The sequence below is a fragment of the Equus caballus genome, chromosome 18, assembly GCF_041296265.1.
Source record: "Equus caballus isolate H_3958 breed thoroughbred chromosome 18, TB-T2T, whole genome shotgun sequence".
NCBI classification, from domain to species: Eukaryota; Metazoa; Chordata; class Mammalia; order Perissodactyla; family Equidae; genus Equus; species Equus caballus.
In genome coordinates this window covers 585,415-607,489 of record NC_091701.1, presented here as the reverse complement: position 1 = coordinate 607,489, position 22,075 = coordinate 585,415, and the positions used below count along the sequence as shown (strand labels likewise).

The 22,075-nt window shown below is 48.4% G+C and overlaps 2 protein-coding genes and 1 non-coding gene across 3 annotated transcripts; 2 read left to right on the top strand and 1 right to left on the bottom strand.

The window, feature by feature from the left end:
* Positions 1 to 4,097: 4,097 nt before the first annotated feature.
* Positions 4,098 to 12,079, bottom strand: IMP4 (IMP U3 small nucleolar ribonucleoprotein 4). Its single transcript, XM_023622610.2, has 9 exons — positions 11,383 to 12,079; positions 11,140 to 11,248; positions 8,586 to 8,669; positions 7,781 to 7,890; positions 7,570 to 7,702; positions 7,327 to 7,481; positions 7,147 to 7,241; positions 6,987 to 7,060; positions 4,098 to 6,896 (listed from the first exon to the last, which is right to left on the bottom strand). Exons 1-9 carry the CDS (start codon positions 11,383 to 11,385, stop codon positions 6,784 to 6,786), a joined length of 876 nt encoding a protein of 291 aa, XP_023478378.1. The 5' UTR covers positions 11,386 to 12,079; the 3' UTR covers positions 4,098 to 6,783.
* CCDC115 (coiled-coil domain containing 115) lies at positions 11,647 to 16,066 on the top strand. Its single transcript, XM_023622611.2, has 5 exons — positions 11,647 to 12,106; positions 12,189 to 12,292; positions 12,376 to 12,458; positions 13,087 to 13,218; positions 15,061 to 16,066. Exons 1-5 carry the CDS (start codon positions 11,996 to 11,998, stop codon positions 15,198 to 15,200), a joined length of 570 nt encoding a protein of 189 aa, XP_023478379.1. The 5' UTR covers positions 11,647 to 11,995; the 3' UTR covers positions 15,201 to 16,066.
* A 960-nt stretch (positions 16,067 to 17,026) lies between these two features.
* Positions 17,027 to 17,098, top strand: TRNAE-UUC (transfer RNA glutamic acid (anticodon UUC)). Its single transcript has one exon. It is a non-coding gene; the product is annotated as a tRNA-Glu (tRNA).
* The last annotated feature ends 4,977 nt before the right edge of the window (positions 17,099 to 22,075 follow it).

Genomic DNA, 22,075 nt, shown 5'->3' with positions numbered 1-22,075 from the left:
ACCAGAACACCTGCTGCTGTTGGGTGTTCTGAAGTCCTAGCCAATGCACTGTGGCAAGGAAAAAAGAAGAGGGGTCTGTCAAAAACACTGTAACTGGCATATGGCATAGTCAGCTGGAAAGTTCTAGAAAATCTTATGAAAAACTGTAAGAACTTAGAAGAAAATTTAATAAGGTATCTAGTTAAAATATAATACACACACATCACACAAATATCACTTTCCTATATACCAGCAATAATGAATTTGAAACTCGAATGCCAAACAGATTTCATATTGATTTCTTGAAAAACAGGCACCAAGTTTCACATCGCTAGTGAATTAATGGAACTAAGCAATGATATTAATGTCTGCTAACATCACAAAAATGACATCCAGACATTATGACCCTCCTGGTGAGAGAACACACCACTTCATCAAGCATTTCTACCAAAAAAGTTTAAAACTGTATCTGTACATCTAGTTCTAGATATTAATTCAGAGGAAATACAAGGGCACAGGCAAGTGTTAAATAACACCACAGGATCAGAAACATCCAGACTGTGGAAACCACAGGACAAATAAACCAGTTTCCTAATTGAATAAAATAGAAAGAAAAATAAAAAAAGAGAGAATCCCATAGGTTGAAAGAGACTTAGGACTTACACACAAATGCTCACAGCAGCATATTACTCATAATAGCCCCAAAGTGGAAACAACTCTAATTTTATGAGTATGGTATGTATACAATGGAATATTACTCAGCAATTAAAAAAATGAAATACTGATACATGCTACAACATGGATAAATTTTGGAAATAACGCTGAGAGAATCCCATCAAAAACATCCCATATGATTCTATTCATATGAAAAGTCCAAAATAGGCAAGTCTATACATAGAGACCAGAAGGAGATTAGTGGTGTGCAAGGGGCTGAGGGTGGGGGGGCATGGTTGGAGGAGAATGGGGAGTGACAGCTAATGGGTATGGGGTTTCTTTTAGGAGGGACAAGAATGTTCTAAACTTAGGTTGTGGAAATGATTATAGAACCTTGTAAATATGATAAAAAAATTTAATTGTACACTTTCAATGGGTGAACTGTGTGATATGTGAATTCTAGCTCTATAAAACTGTTTTAAAAAAGACGACGAGAAACTTGTCAATCATTTGTAATGAATAGACCTAATTTAGATCCTAGTTCAGACAAACATACTGTAATCTGGGAAAACTGAACACTAAGTAACTATTTGAAATAATGTATTTGGAGTAATTGTTGATTTTTTAAGTGTGATAATGGGGTATTCCTATTTTTACTAGGTCCTTATCTTTTAGAGACATACATGGAAATATTTATAGATGAAATAGTATGGTGTCTGGGATTTGCTTAAAAATAAATGAGTGGATATAGGGAGTGAGTGGGGCTACGAAAGAAACCAGACCAGTCAACATTGAGACAGGCTCATGCACTCACTGTACAGTCCTCTCTGCTCCTGTGTGTGTGAAATTTTCCACAAGATGTAAAACAGGGGCCGGCCCTGTGGCCGAGTGGTTAAGTTCACACACTCCTCGTGGGTGGCCCAGCGCTTCACCGGTTTGGATCCTGGGTTCGGATCCTGGGTGCGGACCTAGAACCGCTCATCAGGCCATACTGAGGCAGCATCCCACTTAGCACAACCAGAAGGACCTACAACTAGAATATACAACTATGTACTCGGGCACTGTGGGTAGAAGAACAAACAAAACAAAACAAAACAAAACAGAAGACTGGCAACAGATGTTAGCTCAGGTGCCAATCTTTAAAAAAAAAAACAAAAGATGTAAAACAATCAACCAATATAGAGGCAAACAATCGTTTCTATCAAGAGAGCAAACAGGTCACAGAGAACAAACACACACACAAATGGCCAATAAGTATTTCAAAAGGTGCACAACCTCCATTATGATTAAAGAAATGTAAATTCACTGGGGAACCATCTTGCACCTAGAGTTTGGTGAAGATGAAGAGTCTGATAGTGCCCAGTGCTGGCAAGGACATAAACAGGCACTCAGATCCACTGACAGCGGCTGGGATGGACAGCCGCTCGGAGGACAATTCAGCAGCATCTATGATCACTTTAAAGACAGAATTCCACTGGTAGGAATTTATTCCTCAGACACACTTCATAATTATACACAGAGGTATGCTCAGTGATGTGTCTGAAGCAATGTTTGTGGGAGCAAAAATAGGAAACAACTTGAATGTGCAGCCATTAAACTGGAGGTGGATCCACATGTATGAGATATCCTAGAAAACCTAAGGGTACCCTTGGTAACCCAGGGGTAGCCTAGCGAGATCACTACAGGGAAAGATGGCAAGTTCCAGAACGGTGTGCATAGTTCAATCCCTTTTGTGTTAAAAAAAATAAATAAATAATACCATGAATAGAAAAATATCTGACTAGATTTTTTAAAAAGTCAGTAGCCTCTGGAGGGACTGCTGAGGATGCGGGGAGAAGGAAGGTGATTTATTTGTCACTGGGTCTACTTCTGTACGTTTGAAATAGCAGTACAGCCATGTGTCACTTGACGGGGCCATGTTCTGAGAAATTAATCGTTAGGTGACTTCATCATTGTGTGACCATCAGTGTCCACTTACACAAACCTAGATGGTATAGCCCACTACACACCTAGGCTCTGTGGTACTAATCTTGTGGGACTGCCGCCATATACGCAGTCCGTCATTCACTGAAATGTCGTTATGTGGCGCATGACTGTATTGCAGAAATAGATGCAACATCTTTAAACTCTTGAAAGCCAACAAACAATATCCAAGTGCCTCCCCTGCACTCCAAAGAAAAATGAGCAGAGAACCCAGAAGGCAGCTCTCAAAAATGGTCAACAAGTAAATGAAGCGTTTACCCACACTAGCATTGAAGTCTCCCTGCTGCCTGGATCCGGGTGTACCCGTTCCCTACCCCAAGGCACCAGCGGCGGCATGTGCACCCCTCCGGAAAGAATGCAGTCCACACGTGAGCGTGGGCCCTCCTCTCCTTTCTTCTGCACGGCGGGAACGTATCACAGATAGTGCTTCACACCACACTTCCTTTTATTTAATACTCTATCTTGAGGTTCTTTTCAATGACTACAGTGTTCCACTCCGTGGATGCCTCCTAATGTAGGGACCTGCAGTCCTGTTAGTCAACAGCTAGGCTGTTCCCCCGCTTTTGCTGCTACAAACAGTACAGATCCTGGCACTGCCACTACTGTCCACAAGTTGGAGTGTCCATGTGAGGCACATCTGGATTGCACATCTGTCTACTGGACTGAGGAGAGAGGCATATTATTACTTCTGGGGATATTACAAAATTTACCTCCAAAGTTCTGCACCTATTACATACAAAACCCCAACCCCCCATATCCTTACCAACCATATTCGAATTTTTCATCTTTGTCAATCTGATAGATAAAAATGGTCTCTTGCCTCAAACTTTCTGTAGTAAACAGCAAAAGGCTTAGACTTGTACATCTCCTTCGATCAGAAATTTCATTTCTAGGAATGTACCCTAAGAAAAAAACAAAGGGTAGTGGGCAAGATGTTCAGTGCAGCCTGGTTCATGGACCTGAGCCTAAAATGCACTTCGTCTGGTGCTTAAAGTTTTACTTTTTTGTGTAAGTAAAAAATGGATATATTCTCTGCTAAAAATTTCAAATACACAGATGTGGAATAAACTTCTCCATCATCCTTCGGCCTTAACTGTAAATGGCTTTGAATCACCATTGACGGTTGGTATGTCGTCTTCTAGATCTTTTTATTTGAAGGTTTTTAATAATTTAAAACGAAACAGAAATATGAAAGCCTCTTTCATAACAATGGAAGGCATTTGTAATTATTTTCCTTTTAATCCTCTATTACGAGAAATGTAAAACACACATCAAAGTAGAATATTACAACAAAACCCGTCTACATCACCTAAATCTGACAGTTAGTATTTTGCTCCAGCAACTTTTTTCCCCATCTGCTGAAGCATTTTCAAGTACCAGGCTGCTATTTCACACCCAAATACTTCACCATAGCTCTAACACCTAAAGACGTTTCCTAAAGTAATCCTAATGCCGAGTCACCCAACAAGATTAACAATTCCTTTAAAACTTCAATAATGCTTTATTTTGAAATAATGTCACGTTTATATAAAAGCTGCAAAAATACTGCACAGATCTCCCACATGCCCTTCACGTGGATTCCCCACTTGTCAGCATTTCTGAGTACTGAGGAGAATCCTAGAGCACGAGACTCAGGTGCAGCGGCGATGCAGGCTTCTCCCGGGGCTGCCGCGCTCTGCCTGGAGCTGCTCGCACTGAGCACAAGGGACCAGGTCCACGTCCGTCTCCTCCCTGTCCTTTACAATTTACAGTTACACAAGTACTGACTGATTTCTTCCTAGAAAAGTCAAACAGCAGATGCACCAATAGCCCTTTAGCACTGCACCGCCCCTCTAGTCCAAGGCTTCCCGCGAGTCCTCAGGACGTTCTCTGTGCCAGAGGACATTTTCCCAACTTGCTCAAACATGCAGACAAAGCTGTGCCCAAGCCGTCCCCAGCAGCATCCCAGCAACCACTTCTGATCCTAGGATGGTGACTCAAGTAGAACCACATTTTAAATGTTAAAAAACCCTGCCAAACTGCCATCTGCAAAGCCTTAACCCACAGATTCTTCCACCAGCACGGTATCCTGTTTCCCCAGAGCGCCACAAACAGTAGATACCACCCACCCCAACAGCTAAACACAGCTGATGAGCAAAACGTGGACACAACTGTCCTTCAATCATGCCCTCCACGGCAGATATGCCTGATGTGCTGGGTTCTCTGAGGAACTTCAGAGAATTATACTCACAGGCTTCTTCAGCACAGAGGATGTGAACTGAATAATAAATGGTTCACATCTTGCTTATTTTCTGTCTGTCTCTGGCTAAGAGCTGGCCCCCAGTGCCAGGCCCTGCTCTAAGTGAGACTTATGTGCTCACATTATTAAAAAACAAAACATGAGTGACTAAGGGCCTGCTCTGTGCTGGGGAAGCAGCAGAGAGAGCCTTAGGCCTCGTGGAGCTCACCTGGGAAGATGCTTGGTCAGCAAGGGGTCATCCTCATCATGCCTGTGATAAGTGTATGTAGGAGGTACCCAAAACAGGAAGGGCAGGAGCACCCACACTGACTGAGGCTCACCTTCTGGATGGGGACACGCAGTTGGATGAATGGTGGCCCCCAACACACGTGTCCATAGCCCAATCCCTGGAGCCTGTGAACATGATCTTATTTGGAAAATAAGGACTTTGCCGATGTGATTAAGTTTAGCACCTTGAAATGAAGAGGTCATCCTGTATTTTCTGATGGGCCACAAATCTAGCAACAAGTGTCCTAAGAGACATACAGAGACTTGACAGACCGGAGAGGAAGGCCACATGAAGAGAAAAGCAGCGACCAGAGTAATGCAGTTACAAGCCAAGGAACACCAAGGATTGTTGGCAGACCAGAAACTGGAAGAGGCAAGGAACGGAGGAGGGGTTGGGGGAACTGACACCTTAATCTTCCATTTCTGGCCTCCTGAACTGTGAGAGAATAAATGTCTGTTGTATTAAGGCACTCAGTTTGTGGCAATTTGTTGTGGCAGCCCAAGGAAACTAACACAGAACATCATACTACTGTATTTTTGTATGTATTTTGGAATTTCCATAACTTACAAAAAAACGTTAATTGCACGTTCTTCATTTGTCAAGCTGGGAGAGGCCCTGGAAGGTGCTGCAGAAGGAACTGGATTCACAGGATTGGGACCCTAAGTCACAGACGTCCCATGAAGGCCTATCCCCTGCTCTCTGAATGCTGTGGCCCAGTGGGTCCTGCGGGTCCCCTGCTCTCCCTGAGGACAGCCTCTTACTAGGCCACTCCTGTTCCTGGAATCCTTATGAGCACTGTCCACCTCAGGGTCTTTGCATGGGTCATCCAGGTGGCCCCTGCATCTTTCTGCCATCATGTAGCCCTCAGGGCACCTGCAGATGCCTCCCCATTCTCCATCCCCCTGCCTGCCTTGTTTCTTCATAGGCCTGTCCCACCCAGTGTGATGGATTTCTTTCTTATCATCATCACTCTACTCCACGTCAACTTGTCTCCATTCTGTAGGGTCTTGACACCCATTCTGTGTAAAACCAGGGCCCTTGGGTACATAGGAAAGTGGGGAGAGAGAGAGGGCAAAGGGGATGAGTATGGAGCCAAGGGGAGAGCTCAGCCTCTCCTGGGCAGCCGTGGCTCTCCCTGTGTGACTTCAGATAAACCCTGCCTTGACGAGAGAGCTGAAGCTGTGTGCAGCAGGCGGTCCCTAAAGCGTCACCGTGTCCTCAATCAATGGACTTAAGGTGTGCCTGAGGCGGACTGAAGGATCCTGCTGAGCACGGAGCGGGTCCTGCCTTCTCTGTGTCAGGCCCCCAAGTCTCACAGTTGCTCAGAGCAAATGTGACATGCCCTGCAAATGTACCCATCCCAGATGATGACAACAGCACCAAATCTCTCAGGGGTAGCACCAAACCCTCCCTATGGCTAAGGGCAAGCCAGCATGTGGGGCCTGCCTGGTCCTAGACACAATGGCGACACCAGGCCTGAGAACGTCCCAGAGCTGGCAGGTCCCCACCTGAGGAGACCCCATGGACATTGGTCTTCACGTTCAGCCAGACAACAGGCCTGACTGGACCACTAAGAGGCAAAAGGGGTGGTGTGGCACACAGACTTTATTCTAACCCCTTCAGTCCTGGGTCCGGGTCCACGTCCTGACCAGCAGGAGGCTCACTGGGCACTCAGGAAGACCCTCTTGCGTGCGGTGTTGGTGTAGGGATGCCAGCGCCACTCCACGTCTGCTGTGGCCTCCTGTTCCAGGGTGCCCAGGCGGATCATGTACACTGGGGGAAGGGGACAGGGACGCTGTCACCTACACAGCCAGCATTCCCCCACCACGCCCACTGTATCATGGGATAAAGCCCCAAACTCACACTTGAGCTCAAAGCGAGGCCCGACTTCGGTCAGCTCCACGTTGCGGTGGTCAGTCTTCCTGTACACGTGGTGCCTGAGGCAAGGGGAGGCAGGGAGCAGCTGCGGTCAGCAACAGCACAAAGGTCAGGAAGGCATCCCGGGGCCAGCCCACAGACCCACCGGAAGGAGATATAGTCATCCTGGTTCGCAAATGTGATAACCCGGTGGCTGTCATCTTTGGGCACAGGGAAGAGGTAACGGAGTATGTCAGAGACCTGTGGCAGAGGGAAGGAGAGTGGGGAAAAATGCCCGGCTTGGCACCCCCTGCCCCCAGCCCTCACCCAGTGGCCCCAGACTCACCCGCTTGCCCAGGCGGGAAGAGAAGCCATGCATGATGAGATGAGGCTTGGCCTCTGACACAGTGCCCAGGTCGGGGATGTCATGCCGCATGACCACATTGCACAGTGTGAAGTAAGCAGTGGGGCCGAAGGGCAGGTGGCTAACGATGAACCCCACTGGTGGGGCCAGGAAGGCCGTCAGAGACCCTGTCTCCTCTCAGACGACCACCCTGGCAGACACCCTGCTCCCCGACACCAGCCTTACCAGGTGTGCCTCGATGCTCGTGGACAACCAGCAGGTCGGTGACCCCATTAGCTTTGCAGGCTCGCACCAATGCCCCTACCTCATGTCGGCCACGGTTCATGCGCTGGGCTCCTGGGAAAATCAACTTCAGCTCCTGCACATAAACATACTCCAGTTAGAACTGGGGCCACGGGCATCTGAGCATCTCCCACTCACTCCCCGCTACTGGTACCTTTGCAAACATCTTGAGGCGTGAACTGGGGTCACGGGAGGTAGTGATCATGATCTTGGGATCCTCGACCCCTGCCCATCGATATTCGTCATCCACGTGGTTGGTCACACCTGTCAGGAGCATGAGGGGCAAGCCGACACTGTCTTGGAAAGTGACATACTAAGTTGGGGGCAGCAACGTCTGCCAGTACCTTCACCGATGGAAACGCTCCATACCCAGAATGGGCAACAAGGTGGCTGCCAGCCAGACTGGCTGTAAGTACAAGCGCAAACGAGGAACTGAATGTTTACATGTGATTTAAGTTTAGCTCATTCAAGCTGTATTAATCACATGGGCTAGAGGCTATCATGTTAGCACAAGTCCAGATTCTGTTAAGGCCAAAGGTAACAGACCCCTTTCTCTCATAAATACTTATATGTTTGTCACCCCTTTCATATTCATCGAATAATGCAATGAATGAAACAACTGGCTGCCAATGAAGTGCTGGGAACTGGGGACATGGCAGTGAACAAAATGGACACTGTCCTGCCCTGGCAGAGCTCACATTCTAGTGAGGGGGACAATCAAGAGATGAAGCAAAGCAGAGAGTAAGTGGGGTAAAACTATGTGCATCATAAATGGATTGTGAGCACTCAGGGAGAGCTCTCCTGAGGTGCCACCTGTGCAGAACCATGCTGGCACCCGCAGGACAGCTGCAGGAGCAGGAGCCACAGAGCCTGTCCTCAAGGGATCTGAGGAAGGACGTAGAGGCCAGCGGACTTGAGGGCAGGTAGAGGAGTTGGCCCACAGTGTGGAGGAAGGTCACCTTCACCACCAGCATCGTCAAACTCCAGCGAGCCCTGCAGCGCTAGAGCCTCCCGGCGCAACTCGGTGGGAATCAGGCGGTTCTCTGCAGGAGAAGACAGAGGCTGAGTGAGAGACGCGCGGAGCCCTGAGCTTAGACAGCACTGCGGGTTACAAACCTGTACAAACCTGATGTGTTAAAAACAGGACACAGGCCCCAAATGGAGTCACTTATGCTAAGCTCCACATCACCAAACCGACACTTAATTACAATTTTGGCTCTCCCAGAAATGGACTCTTAAACCAGCCAGCCAGGAACCGCCTGGTCAGCACTAGTGAGGGCATCTGCCTGATGGACCCCTGCCACCCCCCAAAGGCAAGTGACCTTGCCACAGCCAATCCATGTTTTTGTCTCGTGTAACTCCCCTGTCTTGTCCTCTTCTGCCTCTAAGTCTTTCATTTTGTCCAGCTCCTCGGAGCTCCTTTCTATCTGCTGGATGGGATGCTGCCCGATTCATGAATCACTGAATAAAGCCAATGAGATCTTTAAAAGTTACTCAGCTGGGTTTTGTTTTTTAACAGTGGAAAAATACCCTTCTCTCTCCTTTCTAAGCAGAGAGGTGATACGTGATTACTGGGCAGTGAAGGGGGGAGGGACGACAAAACTATTTCTGTCTATATGCCAATCTGTTAACAGTGGTTACAAGAGACTTTATTTTCTACGGTTCCTGAGCCCTATGGCTTGAGGACTTTCTAAGATACTTAATCACAAATATGTATTGCTTTTGTAGTTACAAAAAAAGTTAACAAACTAATTTTTAAAAGAATAAATAGAGGGGCCGGCCCGGTAGCGCAGCGGTTGAGTGCACACGTTCTGCTTTGGCGGCCCAGGGTTCGCTGGTTCAGATCCCAGGTGTGGACACAGCATCACTTGGCAAGCCATGCTGTGGTAGGCATCCCACATATAAAGTGGAGGAAGATGGGCACAGAGTGTTAGCTCAGGGCCAGTCTTCCTCAGCAAAAAGAGGACAATTGGCAGCAGATGTTAGTTCAGGGCTAGTGTTCTTCCAAAAAAAAAAAAGAGAACAAATAGAGATTTCTCTTTCTGTATGAAGTGGATCAGAAATCATGAAATCCTCTAACAAAACCATTAATCATGACGCTCCAGGTCAGAGGTTTCCTCTGTGAACTAAAGTGGACCTAGCACAGGTGTTGGGGCTGTGGGTATGCTGACTTCGGAGTATAGAGCTGAACAGGAGCATGCCCTTGGATCCAGCACTTCTCTCCAATATGCCCTGGAGGAACTCTTGCACATAGAAGAGAATGTTCATAGCAGCAGTGCCGTTCCTAATTCCCCCAAACTAAGAATAAGCTCAACACCACCAACAGGGGAATGGATTAAGACTGTGGAATATTCACCTGAGGGATCTCCCCATTACACTCAATGGCTCTCAGAAACAAAGCTGAACCATAAGAGAAAGTTGCAAAATAATGCATATAACCCAATACTACATTTAAACTAAAAATTAACCAATACGATTTAGGGATGCAAACAAGTATGACACAAGCACAAAGAAAAACAAGGAAATAGGTTATTTTTAAACAATATTCAATACAGTGCTTATCTAAGTTGCGGAAAATATTCCTGAATTTCAGTATGTTGATCATTTTTCATTTCTTAAAGTGGGCAGATAGGTCACAAGTGTTTAACATTATGCTTAACATAAACATGTACACACATGCCACATACATTTTATGTATTTAAAACCTGGGAACATTAAAGTGAATTTAAAATAATCAGAGGTATCGCGTTTATGTGCCATCAGATAGGAACAATGCTCCACTGACAGAGGATCCAACATAATAGTGATAAATATGGCATTTCCAATCAGGCATGTGTGACACACTCGTCATTAGTAAGGCAAATGAAAACTGGGGAAAATATTGCAAAGTCAGATTCCTAATTTACGACGCGAATAAAATTTACCTCTACAGGGCTAACAGTTTAAAAGTGCAAGGGAATCCTATTAGCCCTAAAAGACAGTAAAACATTCTTGCTACCTTGTATTGAAGAAGGTAACAAGAAGAAAAACCAGGAGAGGAAAACAATCTATAGGACCACTGTAAAAATTTAAAATTTGGGAAGAACTAGACAAACTGTAAACAAAATTAACACACAAACTGTAAAATCTGAACACTGCAACATAAATGGGAAGTAATTCACATCATCAAATGGAGGGACATCTGCAAACCAACAGGAAAACCTGAAAACGTGAAAAGAAGTTCAGCCACACTAACACAAAGAAACGCTAATTCAACGCGTTTTTGGTGAGGAATACTGCCAATCCTCCTCCTCCTGCTTGAGGAAGACTGTGGCTGAGCTGACATCTGCGCCCGTCCCCGTCCATTCTCCGCGGGACGCCGCCGCAGCGCGGCTTGACGAGCGGCGCTGGGTCGGCGCCGGATCCGACTCGCGGGCCGCCGAAGAGGAGCGCGAACCCGACCACGCGGCCAGCGCCCCGCGCTTCCCTCCGCGGGGCTCCCCGACGGCCTGGGGGGTGGCGGGGCCGGCCTACCTTCGAGCGCGCGCCGCAGCTTCTCCTTCCGCTCGTGCGCGGCGCGCTGCGCCTCCTCGCGGGCCTTGCGGTACAGGTACTCGCGGCGAAGGCGGGCCTCCCGGCGCAGCTGCGGAACGGCGGTCTGCTCAGCCCCTCTTTCGCCACGCACGCCGGGGCACCACCCGCCCAGAGCCCAGAGACCAGCCCCAGCCCAACGCAAGCCCCCCACCTCCAAGACCGGGGCTCGAGCCTCTCCCCTACCATACTGAACACCGCTCCCACGTGGCTCCAGCCGACTCTGAGCGCCGCGCCGGCGCAGCGCAGCCCTTGCTGCTGCCCTCAACCAACAGGATCTCCAGCAGCTTCACGAGGCTTTGCTGCCCTGGAGAGTGCCCAACGTTAAGATGGCGAACCGTGGGTGGGAGTCGCAAGGCCACCGTCCAGTCCGGAAGCACACGCCCACTGGAGCAACCAATAGGCTGCGGGTTAAGATGTCGTCACTTGGCTTACGACAGCCGTTAGGACAGACGTCAGCCGAGGCTTCACCGCCAGCTCCCCCGGCAGGGCGCCCAGTGTAACGACGAGCGGCTAAAAGAATCATAACTGGCTGCTCGAAACGGTCCAGCGACAGCAAAAGCAGCGCAATGACTGACCGCAGGGCCGCCCGCCGGCTCCGTCCGGAATTAACGTTAAAGCCGCTCCTCCCTTAAAGCGGCGGCCGTGCAGCTCCGCCTCCTGCCGTCGCCGCAGCGACGGCCCCACTTTTTCAGCGCGGCCGCTTCCAGAAGCGCCTCGGCCTCCCGCAGCCTCACCGCCGGCCCGGTGGGCGGGGCCGGGCGACCCGAAGGAGGCGGGCTCGGGCCGCAGCGGGGCCATGGCGGCCGCGGAGCTGCGCGCCGAGCTGGACTCGCGGCTGCTGCAGCTGCTCGGGGACCTGGAGGACCTGGAGGCCAAGCGCGCAGCGCTGAACGCCCGCGTGGAGCAGGTGGGCGCGGGCGGCGGGTGGCTTCACGGCGGCGGCGGCGCGCGCGGGGTCTCACGGGGCGTCCGCTCCCCTCTGTCCGCAGGGCTGGCTCGCGCTCTCCCAAGCTCGTTACGCCATGGGCGCCAAGGCCGTGGGGCCCCTGCAGTACGCCTCCCGCATGGAGCCGCAGGTCTGCGTGTGCACCGGGTGAGGAGCCTTGCATGCTGGAGCGGGTAGGCGGGCGGGGTCCAGCGGGCGGCCAAAGGTCCATCCCCTCTCTTGTTCTTCAGCGAGGCCCAGGACGGACTCCAGAGGTTCTGGGTGGCGAGAGCCGGCGCCCAGACTCCAGAGGAGGTGGGGCCCCGCGAGGCAGGTGAGCCCCCATTCTTCCCGTCAGGCCCTTTCCCAATGTGAGAGACGGAACGCACGGGACAACTGACATGATTTTATTCGGGCTCTTGCGATAGAGGGAACGCCGCGGATCTGAAGATGGGAATGTCTCCCCAGGGTGGTCTGTTGCCTTGGAGTTTTATAGGGAAACACAGACAAGTTTATAGTGAGGGCTTTCACACTTGGATTGCTTTACAATCAGGGGAAGTCTGAGCTGAACAGAAAATGTTTCTCTTTGTCTAGCTAGTTTCAAGACAGACTTCTACTCTCATTCATTCATGGGACAACAGGGAGGAGGAGGGTCTGTCTGACCTTTCACCATATTCAGGCAAAATGGGAAAGGTCAGTGTGTGGCTATGTCACAGGTAAACAAGGGGGTCGTCTGCTGGTATTATAAGAGTCATGAGAAAGAGTGGACAGAAACTCGCATGTGAATCGCAAGGGGAAGGGTGATTCTTTGTGGTAAGCTGTTTTCTGAAACAAAAGGTAGTCGGTGTTTCCCAACCATCAGTATTTTCCAGGATCATGAGCTCAGATCAAGTTCAACGTTGTCACTGAGAACACAAGGGCCAGGTAATAAGACCCCCAGCCTAGGACCTTTCTTTCTCCAGGTCTGCGCAGGCGCAAGGGTCTCACCAGGACCGCAGAGCTGGAGTCCTCCCAAGCCCCCCGGGACCCTCTGAACTGGTTTGGAATCCTGGTTCCTCACAGTTTGCGACAGGCCCAAGCCAGCTTCCGGGAGGGTGAGTAGACCCTGCCAGTCTGCATTGTGGCCCTGAGCCAAATTTAGACCCTTTATCTACAGGGAGAACTTGAGCACTAATGCCAGGGCTGGGGTTAGTCTGCAAAGGGCTTTTGCAGATTTTCTCTGTTGCAGACTTGTGTTGCACACCTGCTGTTTTTTCAAAGAGCATTTACATTTATTGGTTCTTGGCAGTGTTCCAGGTTCATGCTAGGTGCTGGGGTTACAACTGGAAATAAGAAGGATAAACACTCCTCATGGAATGTTTATTGAGGGGAGAAAGAGAACATGCAAATAAATAAGTAGGCTCTAAATATAATGCCAGGTAGAGAATTGTTATGAGAAGATAAGATAAGGTGTGGTGGATGCAGTGGGCTGAGGGAACTATTTTATGAAGCATGGCCTGGAAAGGCCTCTCTGAAGAGATGGAGGAGAGAGCTTTGTGGGTGATCTGGGGGAATGGTGTTCTAGGCAGATGGACCAGCCAGGGCAAAAGCCCTAAGGTGAGATTATGTCTGGCATGCCAGAGAGGAGGCCACTGGGCTGGACTGGAGTTGGGGCAGTGGGGAGTGCCAGGAGCTGAGGTCAGAGGGGGCTGGGCCCAGGTGATTTGAGGGCTAGGTAGGCCCTGATGAGGACTTGGGAGTGATGGGGTAGCTCTGAGCAGAGGGAGCTCCAGTTGGACTTGCAAAGTGACAGGATTCCTGTGGGTGCTGGCTGGAAAAAGACGAGAACAGAAGGAAGAAGCAGGTGCCAGGGAGCAGGCAGGTGTGAGAGACAGGTGGAGGCAGTGGTGGAGGGGTAAGTGGTGGGAACCTGCACATTTTGAGAGTTGAAGCCACAGGATTTGCTGACAGATCAATTTGGGAGTAAGAAAAGGAGAGGAGTGAAGGATGAGCCCATAGTCTCCAGCCAGACCGCCTGGGAGGATGGAGCGGCCCTCGCCTGGTGTGGGAAGGCTGCACAGCAGCAGCAGAGGGGAAGTCAGGAGTTGGGTGTCCTGTGCTCCTAGTGCTGTGTGGTGGAGATGCTGAGCAGGTGGTTGGCCACATGCATCTGGAGTTTGGAAGAGGCCTGGGCTAGAGACACAGATTTGGGAGCCCACCACATAACACTGGTGTTTAAATTCCCAAGTTGCCAACACAGATACGGCATTAAAGCTCAGATGGGATAAGATCAGCAGAGGGCCTAGGACTGGACAGGAGGTGAGGAAGTGGAAGGGGAGAAGCCAGTTGAGGCGCCTGAGAAGCAGCAGTGAGGCAGCAGCAGCACCCAGAGGGTGAGGTGTCCCAGAAGCCAAGAGGCGACAGTGTTTCCTGGAGGGGGGTGATCAGACATGTGGCCAGCTCTGCTGCCAGGCAGGTAAGCTGAAGATGGGACTAGCTAGTGGATTGGGCAGCGTGGAGGGCCCAGAGGACTTGACAGTAGCCGTTCCAGCAGAGGCATCAGGCAAAAGCCACCTAGAGGTGGATCCAGGGTGTGGACCACTCTTGGGGGCAGAGAAGACAGTAGAAGGAGAGGGGGTGAGAGTAGTGAGGGACTGTGATCATGGAGAGAAAAAGGAAGGAAACAAGCACAGGAGACAGTGTCACGATCTGTGAGTTTTTAGTTCCTGGTGGGTGATAGAAGGGAGAATCAAAGTTTTCTTAGGAGATGACATTTTAGCAAAGAGGTGAGGCTGTGGGTCCAGTGAGGTTCAATGCAAGGCTGTACCTGAAATATTTTAGGAATAGTACAGACTAGAGAGGCCTGGAGCCTTTCCAATGTCTGGGGATGTCCAGAGCCCCCTGAGTCCTGTCTCACAACTCAGATACCATGTTGACAATCTCTCCTTTTCCTCTAGGCCTGCAGCTGGCTGCAGACATGGCCACCCTTCAGATCCGGGTTGACTGGGGTCGAAGCCAGCTCCGGGGGCTCCAGGAGAAACTCAAGCAGCTCGAGCCAGGGGCTGCCCAGCCTGTGACCACAGAGGCAGGGCAGTGAGCACAGCTGTTCTTCCACTTGGCTGCCTCATCTCAGGCCTTCGTCCTTCACAGATTTCCTCTGCACCCACTCCCACCCCAGAAAATCCTCCCTCCGTAGAATTTCTCTGGTCTGCATGTTGCCAACTTTGTTAGGTGTGAAAGTTTAAAGAGGCAAACTCAGTAATGTTGAAAGTCACTACTGTGAAACCACCTCTAGGCTTGTGTTCCGCTAGGACACGTGGTGCTGGTACAGAGCTGTTCGGTTGGTAGTTCTTTGTGAACAGGTAGAACAAGCTCCTGGATGAGGCAGATGTGGTTGCCTTACAGGATGAGCTCCCGCACGGGCAGTGGCAGGGAAGCGCAAGAAGTAGCCCTGCCGTTTCACCAGACACTCAGAACAGACTTTGGAGGAAAACCATACATGGCTAACATCAGGACAGCATGATTCCGCAGAAGTGAAAGCACAAACGCCTGAGTAGATGGGTGGCCTTTGGCAGCTTTTAAGCCAGAAGGTAAAAAAGATCTGACGTAGCTTTTCAAGGGAACTCGAAGCGACCTTTCAGGTTTTTAAAAACCCGCTTTTATCTTTCCAGGAGTGACTGAGCCTCTTTTAATTTGTTGAAGGGCCAATTGTGTTTCCTGTTGTGGGAACTCTGTGTGCTTGCTTCCTTTCCTACTGAGTTGTTGGTATTTTTAGCAGTTTCTAGGAGCTAATCTTTATGTTTGGGGGAAATTACTCCTTTGTTCATAATATGAGATGTAAATATTTTTTCCCAGTTTGTCTTTTACCTTTGCTTATGGTGGTTTTATTTTTACTGTAAAATCAACTTTTTATTGTAAAATAAAACATTCCACGGAACTGCACAGAGCAGTTGAAGAGCTTAATGCATGTGCAAGGCACCGTCACCTGGCTCTTGGGGGTTTTAGTCAATGTTCTTAGCAGAGTTGAATTTATCAATCAGCTGTTTGATGATTTCTGGATTTGGGGTGGTACTCAATGTGGTAAGGGAATTCTTGAGTGTTTCCTCCAGAACTTTGGTGGTCTCAGATGAGGTATGACGTGAGTCTCGCCTGCACCTTCGTCTTTTCTACCACAGGTCCACCCTTACCGCAGGTTTGAGATGCCACCTTTGCCGTTTGCTTAATCCCAGTGTATACCGTGCCCTTTTTTGCAGCTTCCATTCTGTCTCATTGATCTTACTGTCAGTAAACACACAGGTACTACACTATTGTGATTCTGGAGACTTTAACATATACTTCGGTCGCAGTAGGGCAGATTTGCGGCTGGATTGGGGGAATCCATTTTCTTTGACACGTTAGCTCGAGTTGTCAGTGACAAGCCTAATGGAAGCTCTTAAAGGGAAACCCCGTGACTGGAGGAAAAAAGGACAGCCTTCCCCACAAAGGGTGAATTTCAGAGCAAAATCCTGCGATCAACAAAGTACCAACCAGGGAGATTTTGAAGCCAAAAAGTGTAAAACAGAACACATTCCCTTTTTGCTTTTCGCGGCAGAGATTCAGGTGGAACTCCGGCCCTTTATTTTAGATGTCAAGGTCGAGCAATAGCCTTCCTTCCTTTAAGGCTTCACTTCGGGTTTCAGCGTGGCCTTTCCCGAATCTGCTCAGCAACCCGCCTGGCACTGGCGATTTGGAGACTTCCCGGAGCAGGAGAGGCCCGGGTGTCCCCGCCGAGGCCCGGTTGGGGGAAGGGGTCCCCGGCATTGAAGCAGCAGCAAATCGGGAGGAACTTCCGCGGGGGCGGAGCGCGCCTGTGGGCGCAGCTGCTGTATGGGAACGCTGACGCGGACGATGGGTATGCAGACAAGCGACAGGCCACCTAGCGGTTCCCATATGGTCTAGCGGTTAGGATTCCTGGTTTTCACCCAGGCGGCCCGGGTTCGACTCCCGGTATGGGAACAACCGGCACTTTCTTTTCCTTAAAGTTGGAAATATTTAACAGAATTTTGGCTTCTCGCCGGCAGAACGACTCAGGTCTAATTGGGTGTTTCTTTCCATTTAAACCTGGAGTAACTAAGGCCGGAGAAACTCTGGGCGTCATTGTTCTGTCTTTTGATCTAAGCGTCAGTTTTCATCACATGATTAGTTTTCTCTGTCAGTAACTTATTGATTATATTAGATACCCTATACATTATAGATGTGAATAGTATTATAAGTATTTAAATATTCAAAATTTATCGTCAAACTCCGAAGGGGACGGCCACCCCTGCCTGACTCCTCCCACACACCCCAGGGTGCGGAGGAGGGCAGGGGACGGAGAAGGCTCCCTTTTGCTCGACTGTCCCTTCCTCACTTTACTTCTTTCCTCTTATATTTTACTATGAGCATCAAGGAGAAACAGCTGTGCTTGCAGCGCTCCGCTTGGAAATCTCAGTTAAGTACCCAAGTTCATTGCTTCCAAGTTCTACTTTTACTCCAACACAATTTAGCCAAATTCTCTACCGTTTTATAACAAGGATTGCTTTTCCTCCAGGGTCCAAGAACGTGTTCCTCATTTGCTTCTAAGTCCTCATTAGGAGCAGCTTTAACATCCATGTTTCTGCTCACATTCTGTTCACAATGTATCTAGTGTCTCAGAGGAGAGAAGCATTTCCTACAGTGCTCCTCACTTCCTTTTTAGCTTTTACCAGAATTACCTTTAACGTCTGTATTTACTTCTACCAACCACCTCTTCAAGAGATTCTAGGCTTTTTCTCTCATGTGCCTCAAAATTCTTCCAACCTCTATCCATTACCCAATTCCAAAACCACATTCTACATTTTAAAGTATTCGTTACAGGCGTACCGTACTTTGTGGTATCAAAATCTGTATTAGTTTCCTAGGGCTGCCGTTATAAAGTACCACAAACTTGATAAATTATTATCTCACAGTTCTGGAGGCCAGAAGTCTGAAATCAAGTGGTTGCCAGGGCTACCAGTTGTCCTCCAAAGGCTCCAGGGAAAATTCCTTCCTTGCCTCTTCCTAGCTTCTGGTAATCCTTGGTATTCCTTAGGTTGTAGCTGCATGCCTCGATCTCTGCCTCCATCTTCATATGGTCTTCTTCCCTCTGTGTGGCCTCTTCCTATAAGGATAAGTCATTGGCTATGGTGCCCACTCTGATCCAGTATGGCATCATAATTGCATCTTCAAAGATCCTATTTCCAAATAAGATCATACTCTGAGGTTGCAGGTGGACGTGAATTCAGGGGAGGACACTATTCAACCCACTACAGAGCTCATGGTGGAAAAAATTGCAAGACTAATGGATTCTTATAGTTTTTATAAGTGCTTTCTCGACTTAGTTTTGAGGCTCTGGCTAGAAGCAAGTCAGTTCCCCTTCATGAGTAGCCAATTAAATCCACATCCCCAGCCACCTCCTTTATCAGGCTCTCACACTCTGGGTGACAAGGCACTTGCCCTGATCACCCAGGGGCCAGGTACCAGCCAGCCAGGGACAGCACTGTGTCCTTGAGCCCACTGAAATTATGCAAACCAACCAATCCTAAACTCCTCCCACACACCATTTGCCCCACCTCATCCATTCATTCCCCAGGAAACTACCATGAAGGCTTTTGCTCACAGTTCCTCCCTCTGCCTCTTGATCTCCATCTCAGTCCTTCTTGGTCCTCTACTCTTCTGCCCCCAAATAATGTGTATTCCCTCTCCTGGGAACTTTGAGTAAAATTAGCTCCTTTCAGTGGCACTTGTCTCCTGATCTGTTGGCTTTACCATATCTAAATAAAAATAAAGCCCATTGAAACAATTTGTCCCAGTAATTAGGGTGGTGTGGTCCCACACTGAATGACATGCTGCTAGACTGCTCTTGACTTACTAACAGGCTCTTCTAGATGGCAGCAGCAACGTGGGCAGGGGCACTGCTTCCTGGCATGTTGGTGCTGTGGTCACAGCTGCTTTTCGTTGCCTCTACCAAGTGTCGCTGTGAATCTCTGCCACTAACTATGGAACTTGGAAACAGAGTCCTCCCCACATTTCTGTCTAAGTCAAGGTGTCCAGTGTCCAGGACAGAGCACCTGGGGGCAGCTCTAATTAATTGGCTACTTTTGATTGTTGAAAGACTCCTGAAGGGAGTGAGGGGTAACCCCATCCAAGTGCCGTGGGATGGGTCTGAACAGCCCACCCGGCAAGACTGACGAGTAGTGGGGCCAATAGAGTCATTGTATTCTGTAACAGAGTCGTTTTCTTTGGCCTGTTCCACACTATGCTAGGAGACTACGTGAGACTGCTCTGTCTTGAGCCATTCATGGGGTCAATGTGAGGGCATCCCAGTGACCAGGGCGTCACACAGGTCCTGTGATAAAGGTCACGATTGTTATTTTGTTGTCTGTCTAGCTGCCTGACCCAGTGAGGTAGGAGGGACTACATGAATGGAGACTGGTGACACAAAGCTTAATGAAAAAGGAAAGGAGAGGACACTATTCCTACCTTGCCTAAGACCCCTGACAGGGAAGTCGTGCCATTGATTCAGGAACGTAAAACCCTGGACAACTCTCATGGGCCTTTCTGAGCGTAGCAGCTTACCAGCTAAGGACATTATGCTCAAAACCTGGAGCCTCAAAATACAGATAAGGCCACTGTGGCTCTCCTGGAAGTGGATCTAGAGCCCTCAGAGGTGACTTGGGACATCCTGGAGAGGGAGGCCACCACCTACAGACAGGACCACTTGGGATCACAAAGAGTTTACCTGATAAACACTCAAAGAGTCAAAATAGTTTGGGACATACAAAAGACTAAAACAGAAACTAGAATTTTCACCTGCCTAGAGATATAAGCCATTCTAAAAGATTTTATCCAAAAAGACAATGAAAAGGGACTTGTACTTCAGACCAGGGGCTAAATGCACTATCCCAAGAAGAGGTTGTGATAGCCTCTGAGTGCCTCAATCCCTCAATCCCTGGGAGGTGGATGGGGAGCCTTGGAGAGAGAAAAGGGCGCTCTTCCTCTCCCCTGCTTCTGCTGTGATCACCCAGCGTGTCCACACAGTGTTATTAGCCATGGACTCAGGAAGCTAATAGCCTAAAATGAATGAACAGATAAACAAAAAAAGGGAAAGAAAAAGAAAAAAAGACAAATGAACAGGGGCTGGCCCAGTGGCTCAGCAGTTAAGTTCACATGTTCTGCTTTGGCAACCTGGGGTTCGCTGGTTCTGATCCCAGGTGTGGACATGGTGCCGCTTGTCAAGCCCTGCTGTGGCAGGCTTCCCACATGTAAAGTAGTGGAAGATGGGCACGGATGTTAGCTCAGGGCTCATCTTCCTCAAAAAAACCCACAAACCAACCTAGATAGAGGGTAGAGAATAAAAAGTAAACAACTGAATTTTATATATGTGTGTGTGTATAAAGCTCCATAATTTGACTCGATTATAAATGAAAAATTTACTAAAAGAATTTATATAACAAAAAAGATAAAAGGGGCACTGATTGGCTTTTGTGCCTCAATAGGTTCTAAATTAACTTTAATATCTGCTAAAATGCACCATTTGACAAAGCTTCATGGTCTTGATGCTTGGCCTTGAATTACAGCCATAGCTGGGGATCCCACTAAATTTAAACATTGTATTCCCTATAATCTTACAAAAGTAACTAAATATAAAATGGAGTAAAGTAGGTACACCTCACTTTATATAGCCTTGCCTCAATTTTCCATAGTCATGGTATCCATTGCCCTAAAATATCCCATATTGGATATAGACCCTCTAGCACAATGAGTAGTAAATTAAAATTAAATTTGGCCGTTGACATTTACAAATTGGCTTGGTAGAATGGGAGCCCCATATAGCCCCAGTTAAAATACTTAATATGGCCCAGTGTAGGGTAAGACGGAGACTTTAAGGACTAAAACTTATTATATAAGACCTAATTAATAAAGAAGTAATTATCCCCACTGCCTCTCCATTTAACAGCCTAATTTTGCCTGATTTTAAACAATAACAAAAAGGCATGTGTGCCTCATGGTGGATGACTGCAACCTTAATGCTGTGGCCTCATCCAGTAGGTATCCTGTACCTAGTACCCAATGTAATTAAAATTACTGACTCCATCCAATCAACAACCAGTAAATATTTTACTATTACGGGTTTGGCTAACATGTTATGTTCATTGCCTATTTCAGCAGACTCTCACCTGCAGTTTGCCTCTTGTCCAAAGGGACACAATATACTCTTTCCAGGCTGCCCGTGGGGTTCCCCACAGTTTTGCCATCACACACACTCTTTGAAGACAGGATCTTAACCACATCACCTTTCTCCAGGAGCACTGGAATGATGTTACACTTGACAAATAAAAATGGCAAGCAATAAGATATATTGGAGGATATGAAGAAGCCATTTGGTATAAACCTAATTCGGCCTGACTGTGGCTGTTGAGCATGCATTGTATATCTGCTTAGACATTTCCTATGGCAAGAACAAAGGCCTTGAGATAAAGGTGCACTTCCCCCCACATTAGCATTTCCTTAGGGATAAGCATTTTTCCTTAGGCTGGGAACTGATTGCTGCACTCATCTTTGACCACCCAGCTCACCTGTGACCAGTCAGCTGGAGACAACAGACTGCCACCCTGCTGTTTCCATCAATGGCTGTGCGGACAGAGCAGTCTCGCGACTATTGTAAAAGGGACATTTCAATCCTATGTGAAACATCCTCTCTGGGGGTATATAACCACTCTGTGCACCCCACTTCTTTCGTGCCCTTTCTTCCTTCGTGCCCTTTCTTCCTTCGGGAAGAAAGGCCCCAGGTTATAATCCTCAGATTTAAGCTCAGAATAAACTCACCCAAATTTTCATTTATATATTGGTTATGGATTATTTTCGTCCAGAGTTCTTGGCGTAGTCCCAGCAGGATTTCAGAGAAACCCACTGGAGGCCACCTGGAATCTACAC

Coding starts and splice junctions, on each gene's coding strand:
- IMP4 (XM_023622610.2), bottom strand. Junction 7,703..7,780: donor GCCTCAAGATGTTTGCAAAG/GTACCAGTAGCG, acceptor GTTTATGTGCAG/GAGCTGAAGTTGATTTTCCC. Junction 7,482..7,569: donor CGAGCATCGAGGCACACCTG/GTAAGGCTGGTG, acceptor TGGCCCCACCAG/TGGGGTTCATCGTTAGCCAC.
- CCDC115 (XM_023622611.2), top strand. CDS start 11,996: ATGGCGGCCGCGGAGCTGCGCGCCGAGCTGGACTCGCGGCTGCTGCAG. Junction 12,107..12,188: donor TGAACGCCCGCGTGGAGCAG/GTGGGCGCGGGC, acceptor CTCTGTCCGCAG/GGCTGGCTCGCGCTCTCCCA. Junction 12,293..12,375: donor CAGGTCTGCGTGTGCACCGG/GTGAGGAGCCTT, acceptor CTTGTTCTTCAG/CGAGGCCCAGGACGGACTCC.